Raw genomic sequence first — 17758 nt, forward strand, 5'->3', positions numbered from 1 at the left:
AGCTTATAAAAGAATAAGGAGATTATGTAAATTAACATGAAACAGGGAGGCATACATAATTTCCACCAAGCCAAGTTTGAAAGTACCAGCAATACAATAAAATGTAAAATTCAATCAAATGAATTTAAAATGGCCTATCATAACAATATTATCCCTCAGTACTTGAAAGAATAAATTCAGAATGCAAAAGGCTCAAATCAAGGAGAATAACCACCTTCTAAAAAATAGGTAAAAGGAAAATTCTTTGGAAATTGTAAGCAAAAGAACATTTACAAGCCCTATGGGATTTTCAATCATCTGATTTCCTCCAAAACAGATGTTTCTTACCAAAATAGAAAATGTTGAAAGCTCATCAACCCACATAAAACCAAATGCCTGTGAGCCATCCCCAATGTTATTTTTATTAAAAAAATCTATCAGTTCTTAAAATTAAAGAGTGCCCCCTCAATGAACTGCTCCTTCTCAAACGATGAAGATTTTCTTCCCTGAAGTGAGAAAAAAAACCAGGATGCTGGATGAATGAAGCTTCACAAACAAACTTGTCGAAGGTAGCAAGAATTTAACTATAACTAATTTGGTGTTCTTACTTCAAATCTTACTGTAGATAAAACATATTAGAAAGGAGGGACTTAGCACTTAGATTCTAATTATCCGTCAACAAGAAATCATTAAACTCGTATATCACAACCAATATAAAAGGGTTGAATACCTTTGAACTCTCCTGATCCCACCTCGTCACAACATGATGACCTTAGCTCCCGCAGCTTTCATTTTCTCAATAATCTGTTCCGCCTCTTCCTTGGACACTCCACTCTTTATCACTGATGGACTCTTCTCCACTAATTCCTTGGCCTCCTTCAAACCTAATTCCGTAAACGCCCTCACCTCCTTGATAACCTTGATCTTGGATGCCGCCTCAAAAGATTCCAGCTTTAGCTCAAATACCGTCTTCTCTGGCTTCTCTTCTTCCTTCACGGCAGCCTCCGCCCCCAAACCAGCAGAGACAGCACCAGGTAAAGTAGCGCCGGGCTTCATGACACCGATGACGGGAGGCTCACTCAAGGCCGCCTTCCGCATGAGGATGGAAGAGAGCTCAGCGACCTCTGCGAGTGTGAGGGAAGAGACTTCGTCAACAAGGCGCCATACGCGATCGGACGGCGGGGTGCGGTGCTCTGTGGGATCAAAATTGGAGGGATTGTAATCGGCTGGGAGCTTTCTCTGGTCGATCATCTCAAGCTCCTCTGCCCCGGAATCGTAAATCTTCGCCGGCAGGGAATAGCACCGAAGTTGGGAAATTGATGACGGGCTCCGCGAAATGAGGCGGTGCCCCGCCAATCTCAGGAGTGAGGCCATTTATTCTCTTAGCCACGGTGACAACGCTAGGTTTAGGGCTTTGACGTTTGAGATAGCATCGATGCAGCGAAGGACAGGGAGAGCTGACGGCTAAGTAGCGGAACCTTTGTGCACTACATATCTACCAATATATTTAAGAAAATTATTTCTAAATTATTTTTTTATCAAAATGCTCCTAATGAGGCATAAGATTCGTTTGGGACAAAAATTATACTTAAAAAAAAAAAAAACAAAAAGAAAGAGATCCCGAACCAAGTCATAATCTCCTAAATAAATAATTTGCAAAATTTAAGAAACATGGTCTTATTTTTTTATAGTTTATTTTTTTTATAGATGTTGAGTTTATTTAAGTCAAATTTAATCTATTCTTTTCTTAGTTAATTAAGATTATAATATTTTTAATAAAAAATATATTTAATTTTAATATAATTTTTTGAGAATTTAGCGTGAAGAGAAATTAGGTAATTTTACCATCATATCGACAAGCTGATAGTGAATGAATATCACTAGCCCATCTAACATACAATGATATTGGCTAGGAAATATTTTCAACATTTTAAGTAGGGGTGTAAGTGAGCTTGCCTAAACTCAGCTAGTTAACGAGCTTATTGAGCTAAAAGTTTTAGTTCAAGCTTAAATTATAGAGAAATTATTCTAAGTGATTATAGGATGGCGTCTATAGGCGAATCAGGATACGCTACATCACTTTTTAGATGTGTACTAGTGTTTTGAACCACTGTATACTAGATGACATGACGAATTCTGTTTAATTTCCCTAAATTATGGCTCGTATATTATACTAGCTTGAGTACAAACTCGGCTTAGCTCATTGGCTCTTTGGCTTGTCAATAATGACGAACCCAAAAATTTCTTATAGGGGAACCAACTTAATTTTTTAAAAACATCCCTCAACTTTTTCATCCTTTCTTGGGATTGGCATTAACAATTTTAAAATATCTTTTCGTTGAATTTATTATTTTTAGAAGGTAAAATATTAAATATAAGATGAAAAATACTTATAATTTATAGCATCCACTCTTCACATTATGAAAAATATAAATAATAACTTCATTATTAATGCAGTATAATGTTTCTTTCCTAATATAAGTGGCTAAAGTGTCATTCATTCACTGATCTACTGTGGTCGCAACGTGTAACACTAATCGCAATTTTAATAAACTAAAAAGAAGGGGATATAAAGTATCTAAATAAGGGGATATAAAGTATCTATCAATTATCTCAGTAAACTTACAAACTTATTGTCACAATCTGACCTGATATGACTAGATATCACGAGGTCATATAATGTCCGATTATGACAAGCTTGACCCCAAGATCTGATTGGAGAAGTACTTAAATAAAAAATTCTAATTTATATATAACATAGAGTCACTATTGAATACAATATAAAAAGGAAGACTACTAAATCTCAAAAAATAATTTTCTATATATCATCCAAAAATACATCTACAATAGTGCTTGAAAATAACCAACAAAATAAATAAAGGCCAATCCTGTAAAAATCAACTAACAAAAACATACTTACAGCACAAATTAGAGCACAATATCCACAATTACTCAGCTTGCTCCTTACCCTTCCCCTGGCATGAAAAAAATGGAAGAAGAAGTAGGAATGAGCTAACACAGCTCAATAAGCTATTGTAGACTAAAACATAAATTAATAGTTAAAGCCAAAGGAAAAATTAAAATATTATGCTGTAAATAAACTAAAGAATTGTACCAAAAACTAAAACTAAAAGTGAAGAAGAAGTTTAAACTGAACTTCATATATGTATTTAAATAATTTTGGAAGCTGTATTAAAACCAAAATGAATTATAAAAAAATAATAATTTTATCAAAATGGATCTCAGCCCAAATTTTCTATTAACGAAGATATATATATATATATATATATATATATATAAGATTTTAAAAGGGTTGATTAAACTTATCAAGTTTAGATTGAAGTCGAGTCAAAACCAACTAAGCTCGACGACATTCAATTAGATTATTATATTCAAAATTATATTAGATTTAGATTGAATAATAGAGTTGAGTCAGTGCTACATCAGTGGGCGTCCACTTAAGGGAAATCCTGCGGGTGACGTCAACACTAGGTTACGAAAACTTAGGTACTAGAGTCAATTCCAGGGAAATTGACCTCGAATAATGAGGTCAACAATATTGTCGAATAATGGAGGTCTAGTTATAGAGTAACCCTCGAGTGTATTTTGGTTTCCAAATATAGCCATCTACGTTAATAAAAAAGTAGTCTAAACTTATGATTTTGAAACAAAGCTCGGATACCACTTGTTGAAACTCGATCACTGTGAATTAGATTGTTAAATCTAAGCTTATGTCCCAGCGGCTAACCAAGAGGGGGGGTGAATTGGTGATTAAAAATTAATCCCTATTTTTAATTTTTTAAACAAAAAAATAAACTTTAATGAGTTTTGTAGAAATAGCCTTTTCAACCACAAATTAGAAATAAAAATCAACAAAATAAAAAAGAACAAAAAATAAAAGATAGAAGATTTATAGTGGTTAGGTCAAACTTGAATTACATCCACTCCCTGGAGGCACCCTCCAAGTATTGCAACAATACCACAAGTGACTCTCCTTTAGCAACCATAGCAAGGCGAGGAAGCCTTTACAAAAACTCTTTCCACCACTAACCGGTGCGGCAGAGAACCGTCATCCTTTTACACTATCCCCAGTGTTGGCAGAGAACCATCGTCCTTTACACTCTCCCTGTGTGGGCAGAGAACCCTTCATCCTTTCACACTATCATAGTGTGGGAAGAGAACCCTTCGGCTGTTCACACTCTCCTAGTGTGGGCAGAGAACCCTTCAGCTGTTTACACTCTCCAAGTGTCGGTAGAGAACCAGATCTCCTTGACAGATCTTCTTCATAAGAAATCTAGAAGGAAGAAAGAAAAAAGTAAAGTAAACACAAATCAAAAGTAAAGATTCTTACCTTTGAAAACCAAGTGAAGCCTTCACGCTCCAGTAGTAAGAATCCTCCTTCAAAAAATCTCTCCTTGATTGTTCTTTCAATAGGTACGAAGATCAGTGGATAAAAAGATTAAGTGGTAGTTTAGTTTGAACTATTTATAGGAAAGACACAAAAAACCATCTAAAAATTATAAATTTTTAAGTCAATACGCATTATATCGTCTAGTACGATCGTGAATCATCTTGGACGATTTAACTTAATTGTGCTAGAAATGAACCTAATATATATGGGTATGAAATGACTTCGTACACACACATCATCCCGTACGAAATAGGTTCATCTGGTATGAACGGCTATTCCATAGGTCGGTTCCCAAAAACTATAGAATGTTACTAAAATTTCAGATTCGGTTCACTTTGTCCTGGGACGAATATGGGTTCGTCTGGACGAAATTTTTTTAGAGAGAAAATCATCCCGGGATGAATACACTTCGTCTTGGATGAAAATACTCCAGAGAGCAACTCGTCCTAGAACGATTACACTTTATTCTTGAACAAAAATTTTCTAGAGAACATTTCGTCCTGAGACGAATACACTTCATCATGGACGATCAGGACTTAGAAGAATTTTCTACAACTCCTATTCGTTCCATTACTCTTACGAGGAGATAACTGACCTTATCGTCCCATACGAACTCAGAGTTCATCCCGTACGATCAGTACAAATTTCTCAAGATCTCCTAAAGTGTGTGTGTATATTCACTCAATTACAATAACTCCCTCTCAAATTTAATTCAAAGAAAAATACAAGTTTTAAATACATAAAGTATCTCATGCTAAATTTGATTTGAAGTCTTTCTAGTCTGGAATTTTGATTTTCCTGAATGTAAGACACATAAGAGCAAAAACAACTTTTCCAAAAAGTGTTAGGAGATAACTATACATATAATTATAATATTTGAAATCATCAAAGCTATACAAGTTGTAAGAATGTAAAACATGCAAATAACAACACTCTTAATATCGTGAACCAAGTAAAATACTCTTAATGATAAATTATTTTCTTCTAATATTGACATATAAATTCCAGAAAAAAATATTAAAAATTATGCTAAAACATCAAAATTGCTTGAAATTGATTGTAGAATTCCCTTTTAGCTCCGAAAGTGTAAAAAATATGAGAAACGATCATGAGGACCCTTAAAATGTCAAAATCTAATTGTCTAGACCAAAAATTTGGACTGGACGCGGCTTTGCTGTTGAACCAGTTGGCAAATCGGCCGCTACCACCACGCGTGCTACCTTACTACTCATGCACCCGCAGTGCCCTTCTTATCTTCCTTCCTACGTGTCCGCTTTTCCCCTCGTTTCCGCTCTACCCTACCCACCCGCGTGCTTGCCCACGATCCTTATGCCTTTCCATGTAGTTTGGCTCGCATAGCTTCATAATCGTACATGTGTTAGCCTTCCAATTGCATCCAACTGGTTTCAAAAACTATATTTTTTATTTATTTATTTTTAATAAGTAATAAAAAAATTAAAAACTTTTAGGAAAATAAAAAAGTTTTTTAAAATTTATGAAAATCTCCATAAGCATCTCCCAATCCCCTCCCGTGTGCCCTCCTTTTCACCTATAAATACCCACCTTGCGAGGTTAGGGAAAAAAGCACCCTCATTGCGTCTCCTTTCTTTCTCTAGCCTTCTTACAAAAGAGCCCTCCATTATCTTGAGTAAGTGGCATCCCCTATCAAATTTAGTGTCCTTCTTGGTTTAGAAGAAAATTTTCTCCTCCTTCCTTCTTCTTCTCTTCTAGATTTCTTCTAATTTAAAAGGAATTCCATTATTTTAGATAGAAGGCATCTCCTATAAAATTTCAGTACTCCTCTTTTTTATAGAAGGTGGAACCCTTATCTTTCTACTTCTTCTCTTATGAATTTCTTTCAACATTAAAGGCATTCCATTATCTTAGAGTGGTGACACACTCTGTAAAGCTTTAGTGCCCCATTTTTGTATAAATGGTGCAGTCCATACCTTTTTTCTTCTACTCTTATACATTTATTCTAACTTTAAAGGTATTCAACTGTCTAAGATAGGTGATACCCATATTTATCTTCAATACCCCTTTATGTGAAGAAGTCCCCACAAAAGATTAGTTTCTCCCTTAAACCATCTATGATAGAAGAACATCAACCACTTCTTGTATGAGTGGATTCTCATAAAAGATTTGGTAACAACAGTGCCCAGAAGAAGAACCCATGATTGTCAGTAGATGAGAGAAATTTTTATTATGATTGAGCAGAAGTCTGATGGTGGTCAAAAATCAAGTGGAAGTCTTTTGGCACTCGGGGGCCAAGTGGAAATTTTATGGTGTTCCATAACAAGGTAGATGTTTGGCAATGATCAAAGGTAAGGTGGAAGTCTGATAGCAATTTGCATGCAGGTGGTGAGTTGAAGATGCTAATTAGAGGGTGTACTGCTTATAATTCGAGCGAGTGGATAATGATGGTTGATTTGAGGTGAAGTGATGATGATGGACATTAAGTAAAGGGGCTATGATGGTGGTGGTCATATTGCGCTTTTAAAAGTAATTGGCATCCATGTTTATCGCAGGTGAATATTCCTAAAATATTTTGTCATGTTGTGCACCGATGGCAGTTATCTAGCACATACCAATCAAACAAAATAAGAGAAGCCTTGTTGGATCACGAATATTTCCTCTAATGATGGTCTGTAAGAAGTTTGATGTACTGAATGATGTACTATTAATCAATGTTGATGCAGCCATGGGTAGCAACTACTCTTCCAGTACTGCAGGAATTTGCATAGATGATAAAGGAAGAATGTTACTTGCTTTTGGTACCCAACATATTCATTGGGACATTGGCTACTTGGAACTTCAAGCGGTATACATGTTAAAGAATTTTTTACAAGATTGGATGATGGAAGCTCAAGGGGTCATTATTGAAGGAGATAATTTCAACATCATAAAAAGACTTCAGCTTGCTTGGAAAAGATTCAAGACTAAACTTACCCTTGAAGACGATTTATCCTTTGTAAGTGTGTTTAATCAAGTTGCTTTTAGTTTTACTACTAGAAATGGTAATAAGTTAGCGGATTGTGGCGCTAATTTTTCTTTGAAGAAAAGCTTTATTTGACACGATTTGTCTAGCTTTGAAATTCCTCCTTCATTCTTGTACATTTTGAAGGAAGATTTCAATTTGCTAGAGTAGTCTACTTAGTTTGTAAGTACTCTCTTATTTTTTTTTTCTTTTAATGCATTGCTGCATTTCTCCTCAAAAAAAAGAAGAGGTCTTCCCAAGCATATACTGCTTTATAAGAATTCATTTTAGTATACAGGAAGATGATGATAAAAGCACTATAATCATCTTCACTTTTGTATTAGTTGAAGATGATTATATATTTAAATCTATTGTAAATTTGTACTATATGTACATCTAATAAAATTATATATGAATTTGAGATGTTTGCATTTGAAGTAATAACTTCTCCATGTTTAAGGAGGATTATTTTTTTCATGTGAATTTTCCCCCTATAAGAAGCAAAGTTCTTCATGCATTTTTTTATACGTGTTCATATATAGTACCCCTTTGTTAGAGAAATATATTTAGTGGATTTATCCCTTTTAAAATTTTTATTCTTCTAAGATTTTTAAATAACAAAAAATGTATATCTTATGAGAATTTTAACCTTTTGTGATTTTGATTTACTTATGCCTTTTGAGGCTTTTAGCTTTCTCAAGCCTTTTGTGTACATATATCTTTTGATGCTTTTAGCCTTCTAAGGTCTTCTATATACCTTTATTTTTTAGTGTTTTAGCCTTCTAAGATATTTTGTGTATCTATGACTTTTAAGGCTTGTAGCCATCTAAGGTATTTTGTGTACTTATATCTTTGGAGGCTTTTACCCTTCTAATGTATTTTAATAAGTGATGATCCTATGAACCACTTGTTCTCATATAGTATTTCTAATGAGGGCCTTATCCACTACTAACTCTCTTCGAGGGTACCTCTTGGCAGAACTTCCCAGGGTTATGAGTGGAGACCATATTTGTCACCTACCCACATGAGAATTTTCTGGTGAGGACTTTATCCACTACTAGTATACCTTCAAGGCAACCTTATAGGTAAGACTTCCAAAGGTTGGTTGTAAGAGCTTTATTAGAGTATATCAAGAGTTTAAAATAAATACCCAAAAGATATTTAATATGTATGAAACTTTTTTTAAGAGCAGTAGTCGATGTCATTAACTTGTATAAAAGAAGTTGAGATAATCCACCAAGGATATATGACCTATCCAAGGTTATTTGTTAGATTAATATTCGAGGACATTAACTTGTGTGGGAGAGACTAAGAGACTCCACCAAGGATATATGTCCTACTTGATATTTGTTTTAAGAGCATTACTCGATGATGTTAACATGTGTGGAGCATGTTAAGAGAACGCAATAATGATGTATGTCGTATCTGATGTTATTTGTCAGAGTATTGATCGATGAAATTAACATGTACGAAAGAGGTAAAGAGAATTCTCTAATGATGTTTAACCTATTCGAGGTTATTTTCTAAAACATTTCTTGATGATGTTAACTTATATGGAAGATATCTAATTGAATCCCCCAGGGATTAATTATGGCTTAATTTGGAGGGGCTAATGCTTTATGTATCTCAAATCAAATTTAAAGATTGGTATGTCTTTAGACCATTACTTCCATTTTTAGTTCAAGGTTGAGAACTCATCGTTGGAGTTGAAGTTCAGTTAGGGACTTTATAAAGTTTGAAATTTATCAGAAGCATCCTTGCATTGTTGAGATCTTTATAAAAAATAATTTAACAAGTTATTTTCTTGGATATTAAAAGTATTGGAATGCTTTTCTTGGTCATAGTTGCAGTATGTATTGCTCTCAATATTGAATGGCTTCTTTTGAATTTAATAAAAGATCTTAGTAAAGGGATTACCCTACTTTAATCGTACTCAGGTTATTGACATGAATGACCTTTCAAGGTTAAGCAAATATTTCCTATAGTCAAACTATTTTAGCATCCTAGATTTGTACGAAGATCCAAATCATAAATAGATAAAAGATAGGGGCGTATCATTCATAAGAGACACAAAAATTTTTATGTGGAAACTTTTTAAAAAGTTAAAAATCACAGGGACTTATTGAATGAATCCACTAGTATTTACGATTTATTACAAATAAAGCCCTTTTTGGGGGAGGTCTTTGGCTTATTGTAGCAAGTATACTTCATATAGAGTGAATTATGTGGTGTGACTGGGAAGAATAACTATTAATATATTTGTTTGGTCGGTAGGGCCATAGTTAGAGAGTGATGTAGGTTTGAAAGACCACAGTAGGGAAATGTTGGTCAAAATGACCATAGTTGATGGGCGACGTAGGTCAAAAAATTGTAGTTAGATGATGATGATCAGAAGGACCATAGTTGGGAGATAACAGCTGGAGAGACCATAGTTGGGGAGACTATAGTTGGATATCAATGATTAGAAGGAACATAGTCGGGACAAGGGTGGTTGGGGACATTGTAATTTAAAGTTGGTGGTCAGTGAGATTGTATTTAGTGAATGACAAAAGTCACAAAAACTATAGTCAATGGATTATATAGATTCGAAAGATCGTAGTAGGGTGCTGGTGGTCGAAAGGATTGTAGTTAGGCAATAGAGTTTGGAAAGACTATAGTCGGGTGACGATGGTTAGAAGGATGATAATTGGTGGAAAAACGTAGGTCAAAAAGATCGTAGTCGGGTGATGGTGATTGAAATGACCATAAATAAAAGGCAACATAGGTTAAAAACATCATAGTTTGGTGATGATGGTCGAAAGGATAAGAGTCATGCAGCAGTGGTCAAGGAGAGCGTAGTCATGCGCAGTGATCGAAAGGACCATAGTTGGGTATATAGGGCAAGAAGTCTGTAGTCTATAAATGCTGGTTAGAGAGATTATAGTTAGCAGTTGATAGAGATCAAGGAGACTGTAGTCTTGATATGATTTTCAAAGAATCCATAGCAGTGGTAAATAGTGGCCAGAGAGATCGTAGTTGATTGGTGAAGGAGTTAAAAAACTATGATTTGGTTGTAGTTGTTAGAAGGATTGTAGTCAGGCGACATTGGTTAGGCAGATTATAGTCTAGAGATGGGGGTCAGAGAGATTGTAATTTATGGCCAATGATATTTGATTAAACTATATGTTGTGAGCCATAGTTGGTCAGAAGGATTGTAGTAGGGAGACGACTATCGGGGAGATAATAGTCTAGAGATTCCTATTGAAAAATGTTGGGGAGGTCAAGTCTAGAGATGGTTCTCAGAGAGATTATATTCAGAAGGTGATGGTGGATAAAAAAAACCATATTCGGGCAATAGTGGTTGAATGGATCGTAGCCTGGCAATGGTGGTGAGGGAGATTGTAGTCTAGAGATGGTTGTTGAAGAGACTGTAGTCAGTGAGAAATGATGGCCGAAATGACAATCACCGGGCAACCATGGTTGAGGAGACCATAGTATAGATATGGTGGTCTGAGAGACCATTGTCGACAGGTGATAATGGTTAGAAAGAAAGTAATCAGTAGGCAATGGATAGTGGTTAGGCTAAAATATGGCAATAATTAATGGCCTAGTGTAAGACTGGCTATAGTTGGTCTACAGGCGGCGGTCAAGGAGGAGCTTTGTGGCTAGGGTGATATTAGATATTGGATTATTTCATGTTGGCCATGGGTTTGGAATGACATATGAAGGTGACAAGACTATATTAGATTTTAATGTAGCTTATGACTTTTTAATTTCTAATAACTTATTTAAGAAAAGGAATAAGCATCTCATCACCTTAAAATGGATATAGTATAACTCAAATTGACTATTTTCTTATAAAAAATTAGATGTTTTAGATTACAAAGATTGTAAAGTTATTTCAAGTCAAAATTTATGTACCCAACATCGATTATTTGTTTTGGACATTAAGATAAAGAGGCAAAAAAAAGTAAAATGATATTCTAGGATTAAATGGGGACATTTAAAGAATATTAACAAAAATATTTTTGAGTTTAAGATTTTAGATCTTAAATTTTATGTGTGCATGAGGATGCTAATGTTATGTGGGAAAACGTGGCTAGTGATATTAAGAATATTGCAAAAGATGTGCTTAGAATTTCAAAGAGAAAACGTCCTAATAGTAAAATGTAGTTGGTGGTGGAATCCAATTGTATAAGATAAGATTAAAAAAAAGATGGTTTGTTATAAAAATTGGTTTAATTGTAAAAACTCTAATAAATAGAAAAGATATAAAGATGCTTGTAAGGAATCTAGGAAAGCAATATGCAATGCAAAGACTTTAGCTTTTAGTGATTTATATAATATATTAGATACTAAGAAGGGAAGGATTTAGTTCAACTGATGTGTATTAAGGATAAAAATCAAAAAGTGCTTTTCTTAGAAGAAGATGTTCAACAATGGTAGATGAGATATTTTCCTAAACATTTAAATGAAGAATGTGAAAATACAATTGACTGTAGTGACCTTAGAGCCCTAAATCAAAATAAAGATTTCTATTTTTATCGGGGTATTAGTAAAATGAAGAGAGGCTTTAAAGAAAATGAAGCTTGGAAAAGCTATTGGACCTAATGATATTCCAATAGAGGTGTGTAAATGCTTAGGAGATGAAGGAATTTCCTAACTTACAAAACTTTTTAATACTATTTTGAAGACTAAAAAGATGTCAGATGAGTGAAGAATGAGTGTGTTAATTCATATTTTTAAGAATAAAGATGATGCTCAAGATTATGCAAATTATAGAGGAATTTAATTAATATGTCATACTTTAAAACAATGGGAGCAAGTTATGGAGCATAGGTTGCGGCTTGATACTAATGTTGCTCAATATCAATTTGGGTTCATGTAAGGTAGGTCCATTATGGAAGCCATACATTTTTTAAGAGGTTTGATGGAGAAATATAGAGAAAATAAAGATGATATACATATGATATTTATTGATTTAGAAAAAGCATATGATAAAGTTCCAAGAGAAGTGTTATGGAGAGTTCTTGAAAATAAAGGAGTTAATAATGTTTATATTCAAATCATTAAAGATATGTATGCAGGAGCAATTACTTGTGTTCAGACACAAGGTGGTTTGGTCAAGTATTTCCATATTTCGGATGGGTTACATCAAGGATCGGCCTTAAACCCATATGCTTTTGCTTTGGTCATGAATGTTCTCAGTAGGCATTTGCAAGAGGATGTGCCTTGGTGTATGCTTTTTGCAAATGATATTCTTCTTGTTGATAAGACTAGAGACGGAGTTGAAGGTAAAATTAAATAATGGAGGTAAATCTTAGAGTCTAATGGTTTTCGCTTTAGTAGATCTGAAATGGAAATATGAAGTGTAATTTTAGTAGTAATAGACCTAGTGAGGGAATTATGACTTTGGGCAATCAAGTCATTAATAAAAGTACACATTTTAGATATTTTGGATCTATTATTCAGAGTGATGGTGAAATAGATGGGGATATTATTAGAAAAATTCAAGTTGGATGGTTGAAGTGGAGGAATGCATCGGGCTTGTTGTGTGATTAAAAAGTACCCCTCAAAGTTAAGGGAAAATTCTATAAGATGCTGGTGAGGCCTACAATGCTTTATGGTGCCAAATGTTGGCCATTAAAAGATAAGCATAATACTAAGTTTACTATGGCAGAGATGAGGATGCTCAGGTGGATGAGTGGCTTTACCCTTATAGATAGGAATAAAAATGAGAAAATATGTGAAAAGGTTGGAGTAGCTCCTGTAGAAGATAATATTAGAGAGAGTCTCCTTTGATGGTTTGGGCACAAAATAATGGCTTTCTGATGACCCAGTTAGGAAAGTAGAAGTATTAGATCTGACTTATGTTAAGAAAGGTAGAGGCAAACCTAAAAAGACTTGGTTAGAAAATATTAGAAATGATCTTTCTCAATTAGATATAAAGGAGAATTTGACTTTTAATATGGCACAATGGAGAAAAAGAATTTATGTAGCCGACCACACGTAGTGGGATAAAGGCTTGATGTTGTTTTTGTTGTTATTGTTGTGTTTCAAAAAGAATAGTTATATGATAAAAGTTATTGTTATTTCTTAGATTAACTTAATTTTATTATTTATACTTTTTCTTTTCTTATATTTTTTCATTTTGACATAAACTATTTAGTTTTTTTCTTTTTAATTTAATAATCTCTTTTCAAAAGGAATATTTTATTTTAAATTTTAAAAGTTAAAAATATCGTTTAAGTTCTTTATTAAATTTTCAAATCTCCAAATAACTTTCCAAAGAAATTTATGAAATTCAAACTAATTATTAATAGTTTTATATAATGTCGAGAGAAAAATTGTAATATTCTTTTATAAGTTAAAGTGGTCGCTGGCTAGTAAATTTGTGGCTATAGAGTGAAAGAATATTTAATCCTAATTATGCACATATATCCAATACACAAAGAAATAGTTATGAAAGAAAGAAAGTATCAAAACATTTTTACAAGGAAAATCCAGAAAGGTAAAAATCAAGGAGCCATGCTTAGGTGAAAAGACTTTAATATAGGTTAGCGGGTTACAAAGCTTGACTCATCTTTTAGCTTGGAGAAGAGTGAAATTATAATAGTTTGGAGAGTTGGTTGAACATTGTTTAAGTAATAAAGAGATTATGATTATTATGGTTAGTGAAAAGAATTTTGAAGACTCGTAGAAAAGGTTGGGAGAAGATCCAACAAGTCTTGGCAGTTGAGTAGAGATTCGATGATCCTCAGGGGAAGGTTCGATAGTGGTTAGGTATAGGGAGGAGGTCAGGCGGCTATCAGATACTAGGCGAAGAACCATCGGATGAGGTCCGATAGCGGTTGGTGGCAAGAAGAAGGTGTGACACTGGTTGATGGATGGGTGGTGATCATGTAGTTGTCGATCGTTGGGCAAAGGACCTACGTTTGTTAAAAACTAGGTAGTGATCTAATGGTTGTTAGTGGCTTGGAGGATATTCGATGACAGTTAACTATTGGTGCAGTATTTTGTCGGTTGTCAAGCGACTGGGTTGTGGTCCAATTTTGGTCGATGGTTAGGTAAAGATCTAAAGGTAGTCAACAATCGAGAAAAGGTCTAACAATGGTTAGCATTTAGGGTTGAGATCGAATAGTGATCAGTGGATGGGAAGTGGTTTGGTATTATTCAGTGGTAGGGTGGATATCTATGCATGGTCATACATCCAAGCGATGGTTCAATAACAATCCATAGCCAGGTTGAGATTTTATGGCAGTCTCTAACTAGCAATGTTCGGGTGGACATCGATTGTCAGGAAGAGGTTTGGTGGTTGTCGAACAATCATGTAGTGGTCAAGTGAACAAAAAGAAGTATGCCTATATTGGTACTTGGGTGGAGCTCTAGATCCCTGACACCTTCGTGATGTCTCCAATCTTTAGCTCAAATATCCCCCTGATATAGAGTGTGGGCGTCAAAATAAAAGTTTTGGGAGTGGTATGCTTTTTAAATATGTAGAGGATCCATAGTAAGTTTGGAGTTCTCTATTAGATGGCTCATATTTATTCACTCAATCATGGAGTATTTTCCAATCTTCTTTTTCCTTAATTATGTCAAAATTAAGCAATCTTGGGCTCATTGGATTTGCTTAAATTGAGCTACTTGATTCGACTATAAGCATGCTTATTTTATAAATTTTTTGGTCATCAAATTATTTCTTTAAAACTTCCAAAGAAGCTTTGGTCCCTTAATTTGGACCCATTTAGGCTTGATTGGATTGGTTTTTGTGTCGTTGGTTTTATTTCCTTGAGATGTTTGATTTAATTATAAGTTTATTAAAATCAGAGTTTACATGATGCCATATTTAGTTTTAAAAGTTTCCAACAAAGATATGGCTCAAAATTCAAGCTCTATTAAAGAAACTTTTAATAATGTATCTGATTACGCCCTATATTGAATGTGAAAACTTATTGAATTAATAAAAATGTTCTTGAATCATTTGCAAAGTTTCGATGAAAAATTATATTACCTAGATATTTAAGAGGTAAGGCTGCTACTGTCTACTCGAGCTCACAAGTATGTTTTTAATGATAATAAATATTAAATCACACATCTTATTACCTACTTGTGTTTGAATATATTTATCTTTGTGTGTACTAACATTTCAGGAACACCATGCACCATTTAACAAAGATTAAAGGCTCAAGATTGGGTGGAATAGGTTATGCTATAATAATTTTTGTAATATTTGTTGATGTACTTTTTATTTCTTGAGTCAAGTCCTATAAGGGTGTATGCTTGCTTGGTGACCATGCACACACACACTCAGGGGGAGTGAGATAAAGTCAAAACTAGAAGTTGAATTTTTTAACTAATCATAATGTATAATTTATACCATACTATATAATCAGCTCATCTAACTAATCATACAGGACGATTTAGATCGTCTATAAAGATTAATTATGATCATAAAAAATAGCCGCCAATCATAATTTAAGCAAGATTTTGAATTTCATTTTTTTTCTAATCAACTAGGATGATGTACATTATACTTAACAATCTTTTAAAATTATGTCTAAATTTATCCTGTGATTAGGGGACTAATTATAGTTAATTTATTTAATTTGATCATCAAGTACAATCAATGAAGATCTTACTGGATGACCTGAGAGGAACATGGAATGGTACTTGATGTCCCAGAAGAAATACCATAATTCTTCTTCTAATTGTCTAGGATAATCCCCAATATTATACTTGAAGATCTATATAAATTTGAATTGATCATACTAGATTATGCAAAGATCATCCATGACTATCAAGACAAATTCTACGCATCGTACTGGATGATATTGTAATCATAATAATGATATTTAGCACAAGATTTGAGTTTTTAATGTTTTTTAAAGCCCTCTATTTAAGTACATCATATTGGATGATCATGGAATCGTACTGGACAATGTTTTATGATAGAATTTAATTTATGGGGTTTTTTAAAGCCCTCTATTTAATCTTTCTCAAGCCACTTGGTAAGAGTCTTTGGCGGGCGTTATGTATTCCTTTTTCTAGAGAAAACTTGAAGAGATAACTTCTAAGGGAGAGAGGAAAGAGTGGAGTTTTAGAGAGAGAAGATTCTTAGAGTGGGTTTCAAGGTAGTTTGGAGGGGATTTCACATGGTTGTTTCGGTAAGCTTGCACCTTAGTACCATCAAATTTTAGGTTTATCTTGAGAGAAGTTTTTCGAAGAAGGAGATCTCTCTGGTGTTAAAGGACCCGGCTACTCCATTGCACAGGAGAAGATGAAATTGATTCGTGGTTCCCTGCCATCTCCTGGAGGGAGAAATAGGTGTAAAGATTCTCTTCCTATGAAAGAAGTTTCAATCGTCTACAACACCAGGTTGGTGGAAATATTTTATAAGGGCTTTTCCGCCTTGCTGTGGGAGTGAAATGAGAGACACTAAAAGGTTTTAGTGCAATACCTGGATGGTTCTTTTGGTGAGAAAACGTAGGTCAGGTTAGACCGAACCACTATAAATCTAGTGCATTATTTTTTATTTTATTTTTTTCACACTTTATTTTCAACATTTATTTTTGGATATAACATCTTGGTTAAAAATCTATGGTTGATATTACGTTGTATAGATTATCTATTTTTGGCTGTTATAAAGCTTTAAGAAGGGGATTTTTTTTATTAAAATAATAACTCTCATGAACTTTAAAGTGATAACAGAGCTAGGTACATAAATTAAACTTTAGATAACTTTTGAAAAATGATCAATGGCTAACTTTAGAAATCATAATATTGTGGAAGGTTATTCAATTACATGAATTTATTTGAAAATATTTCTTTTATTTTTTTGAAAATTTGAAAATATATTTTCTTGCAATCAATTCATTATCGAATGTGATATATGATTCAAACTAGTTATTTTGTACCATCACGTTATGTAGGAGGAGTCAATATATATATGCCTTTTATTAAATTGAGTAGAATATAACAAATCAATGCTCTATTAAATGTTAAATGCTTGAATTATTTTTTTTGTGTACTTTAAATTCTAAAGATTATATTTTAATATCCACATGCAATACTGGTAAGGAAATTTGAGACAAATTACACCATATCTATAAAGGTACCAGTGAAGCCATGTAATACTAGCATGGAAATTTGGGACAATTTACACCCTATATATAAAGGTACTAGTGAAGTCAAGAAATCTAGTTTAAATATTTTAATGTATGATTATGATTTATTTTGTAAGAAATCTTATGAGACTATTCTAGACATGTATACTAGGTTTACTCAAATTGTGACATCATTATGTGCTTTAGGTTAAAATCTTTCAAACTTTGAAAAACTTAATAAAATATTATGATGTCTACCTTATAAATTTGATGCTAAAGTCACAACTATTTGTGAATAAAAAATTTTGA

At 33.6% G+C, this 17758-nt stretch overlaps 1 protein-coding gene across 2 annotated transcripts; it reads right to left on the reverse strand.

The window, feature by feature from the left end:
- Positions 1 to 339: 339 nt before the first annotated feature.
- LOC110095866 (50S ribosomal protein L7/L12-like) lies at positions 340 to 1373 on the reverse strand. Of its 2 annotated transcripts, none has more exons than XM_020821574.2 (2): positions 710 to 1373; positions 340 to 485 (listed from the first exon to the last, which is right to left on the reverse strand). In XM_020821574.2, exon 1 carries the CDS (start codon positions 1351 to 1353, stop codon positions 736 to 738), a length of 618 nt encoding a protein of 205 aa, XP_020677233.2. In that variant the 5' UTR covers positions 1354 to 1373; the 3' UTR covers positions 340 to 485; positions 710 to 735. The 2 variants fall into 2 exon arrangements, with proteins under 2 accessions (XP_020677233.2, XP_020677232.2); XM_020821573.2 differs by lacking the exon at positions 340 to 485 and adding an exon at positions 499 to 598.
- Positions 1374 to 17758: the final 16385 nt, after the last annotated feature.

This window comes from Dendrobium catenatum, unplaced genomic scaffold, assembly GCF_001605985.2.
Source record: "Dendrobium catenatum unplaced genomic scaffold, ASM160598v2 fragScaff_scaffold_1090, whole genome shotgun sequence".
Lineage (NCBI taxonomy): Eukaryota > Viridiplantae > Streptophyta > Magnoliopsida > Asparagales > Orchidaceae > Dendrobium > Dendrobium catenatum.

What these genes read in the sequence shown, in the direction of transcription:
- LOC110095866 (XM_020821574.2), bottom strand. Translation starts at nt 1,353, where the DNA reads ATGGCCTCACTCCTGAGATTGGCGGGGCACCGCCTCATTTCGCGGAGC.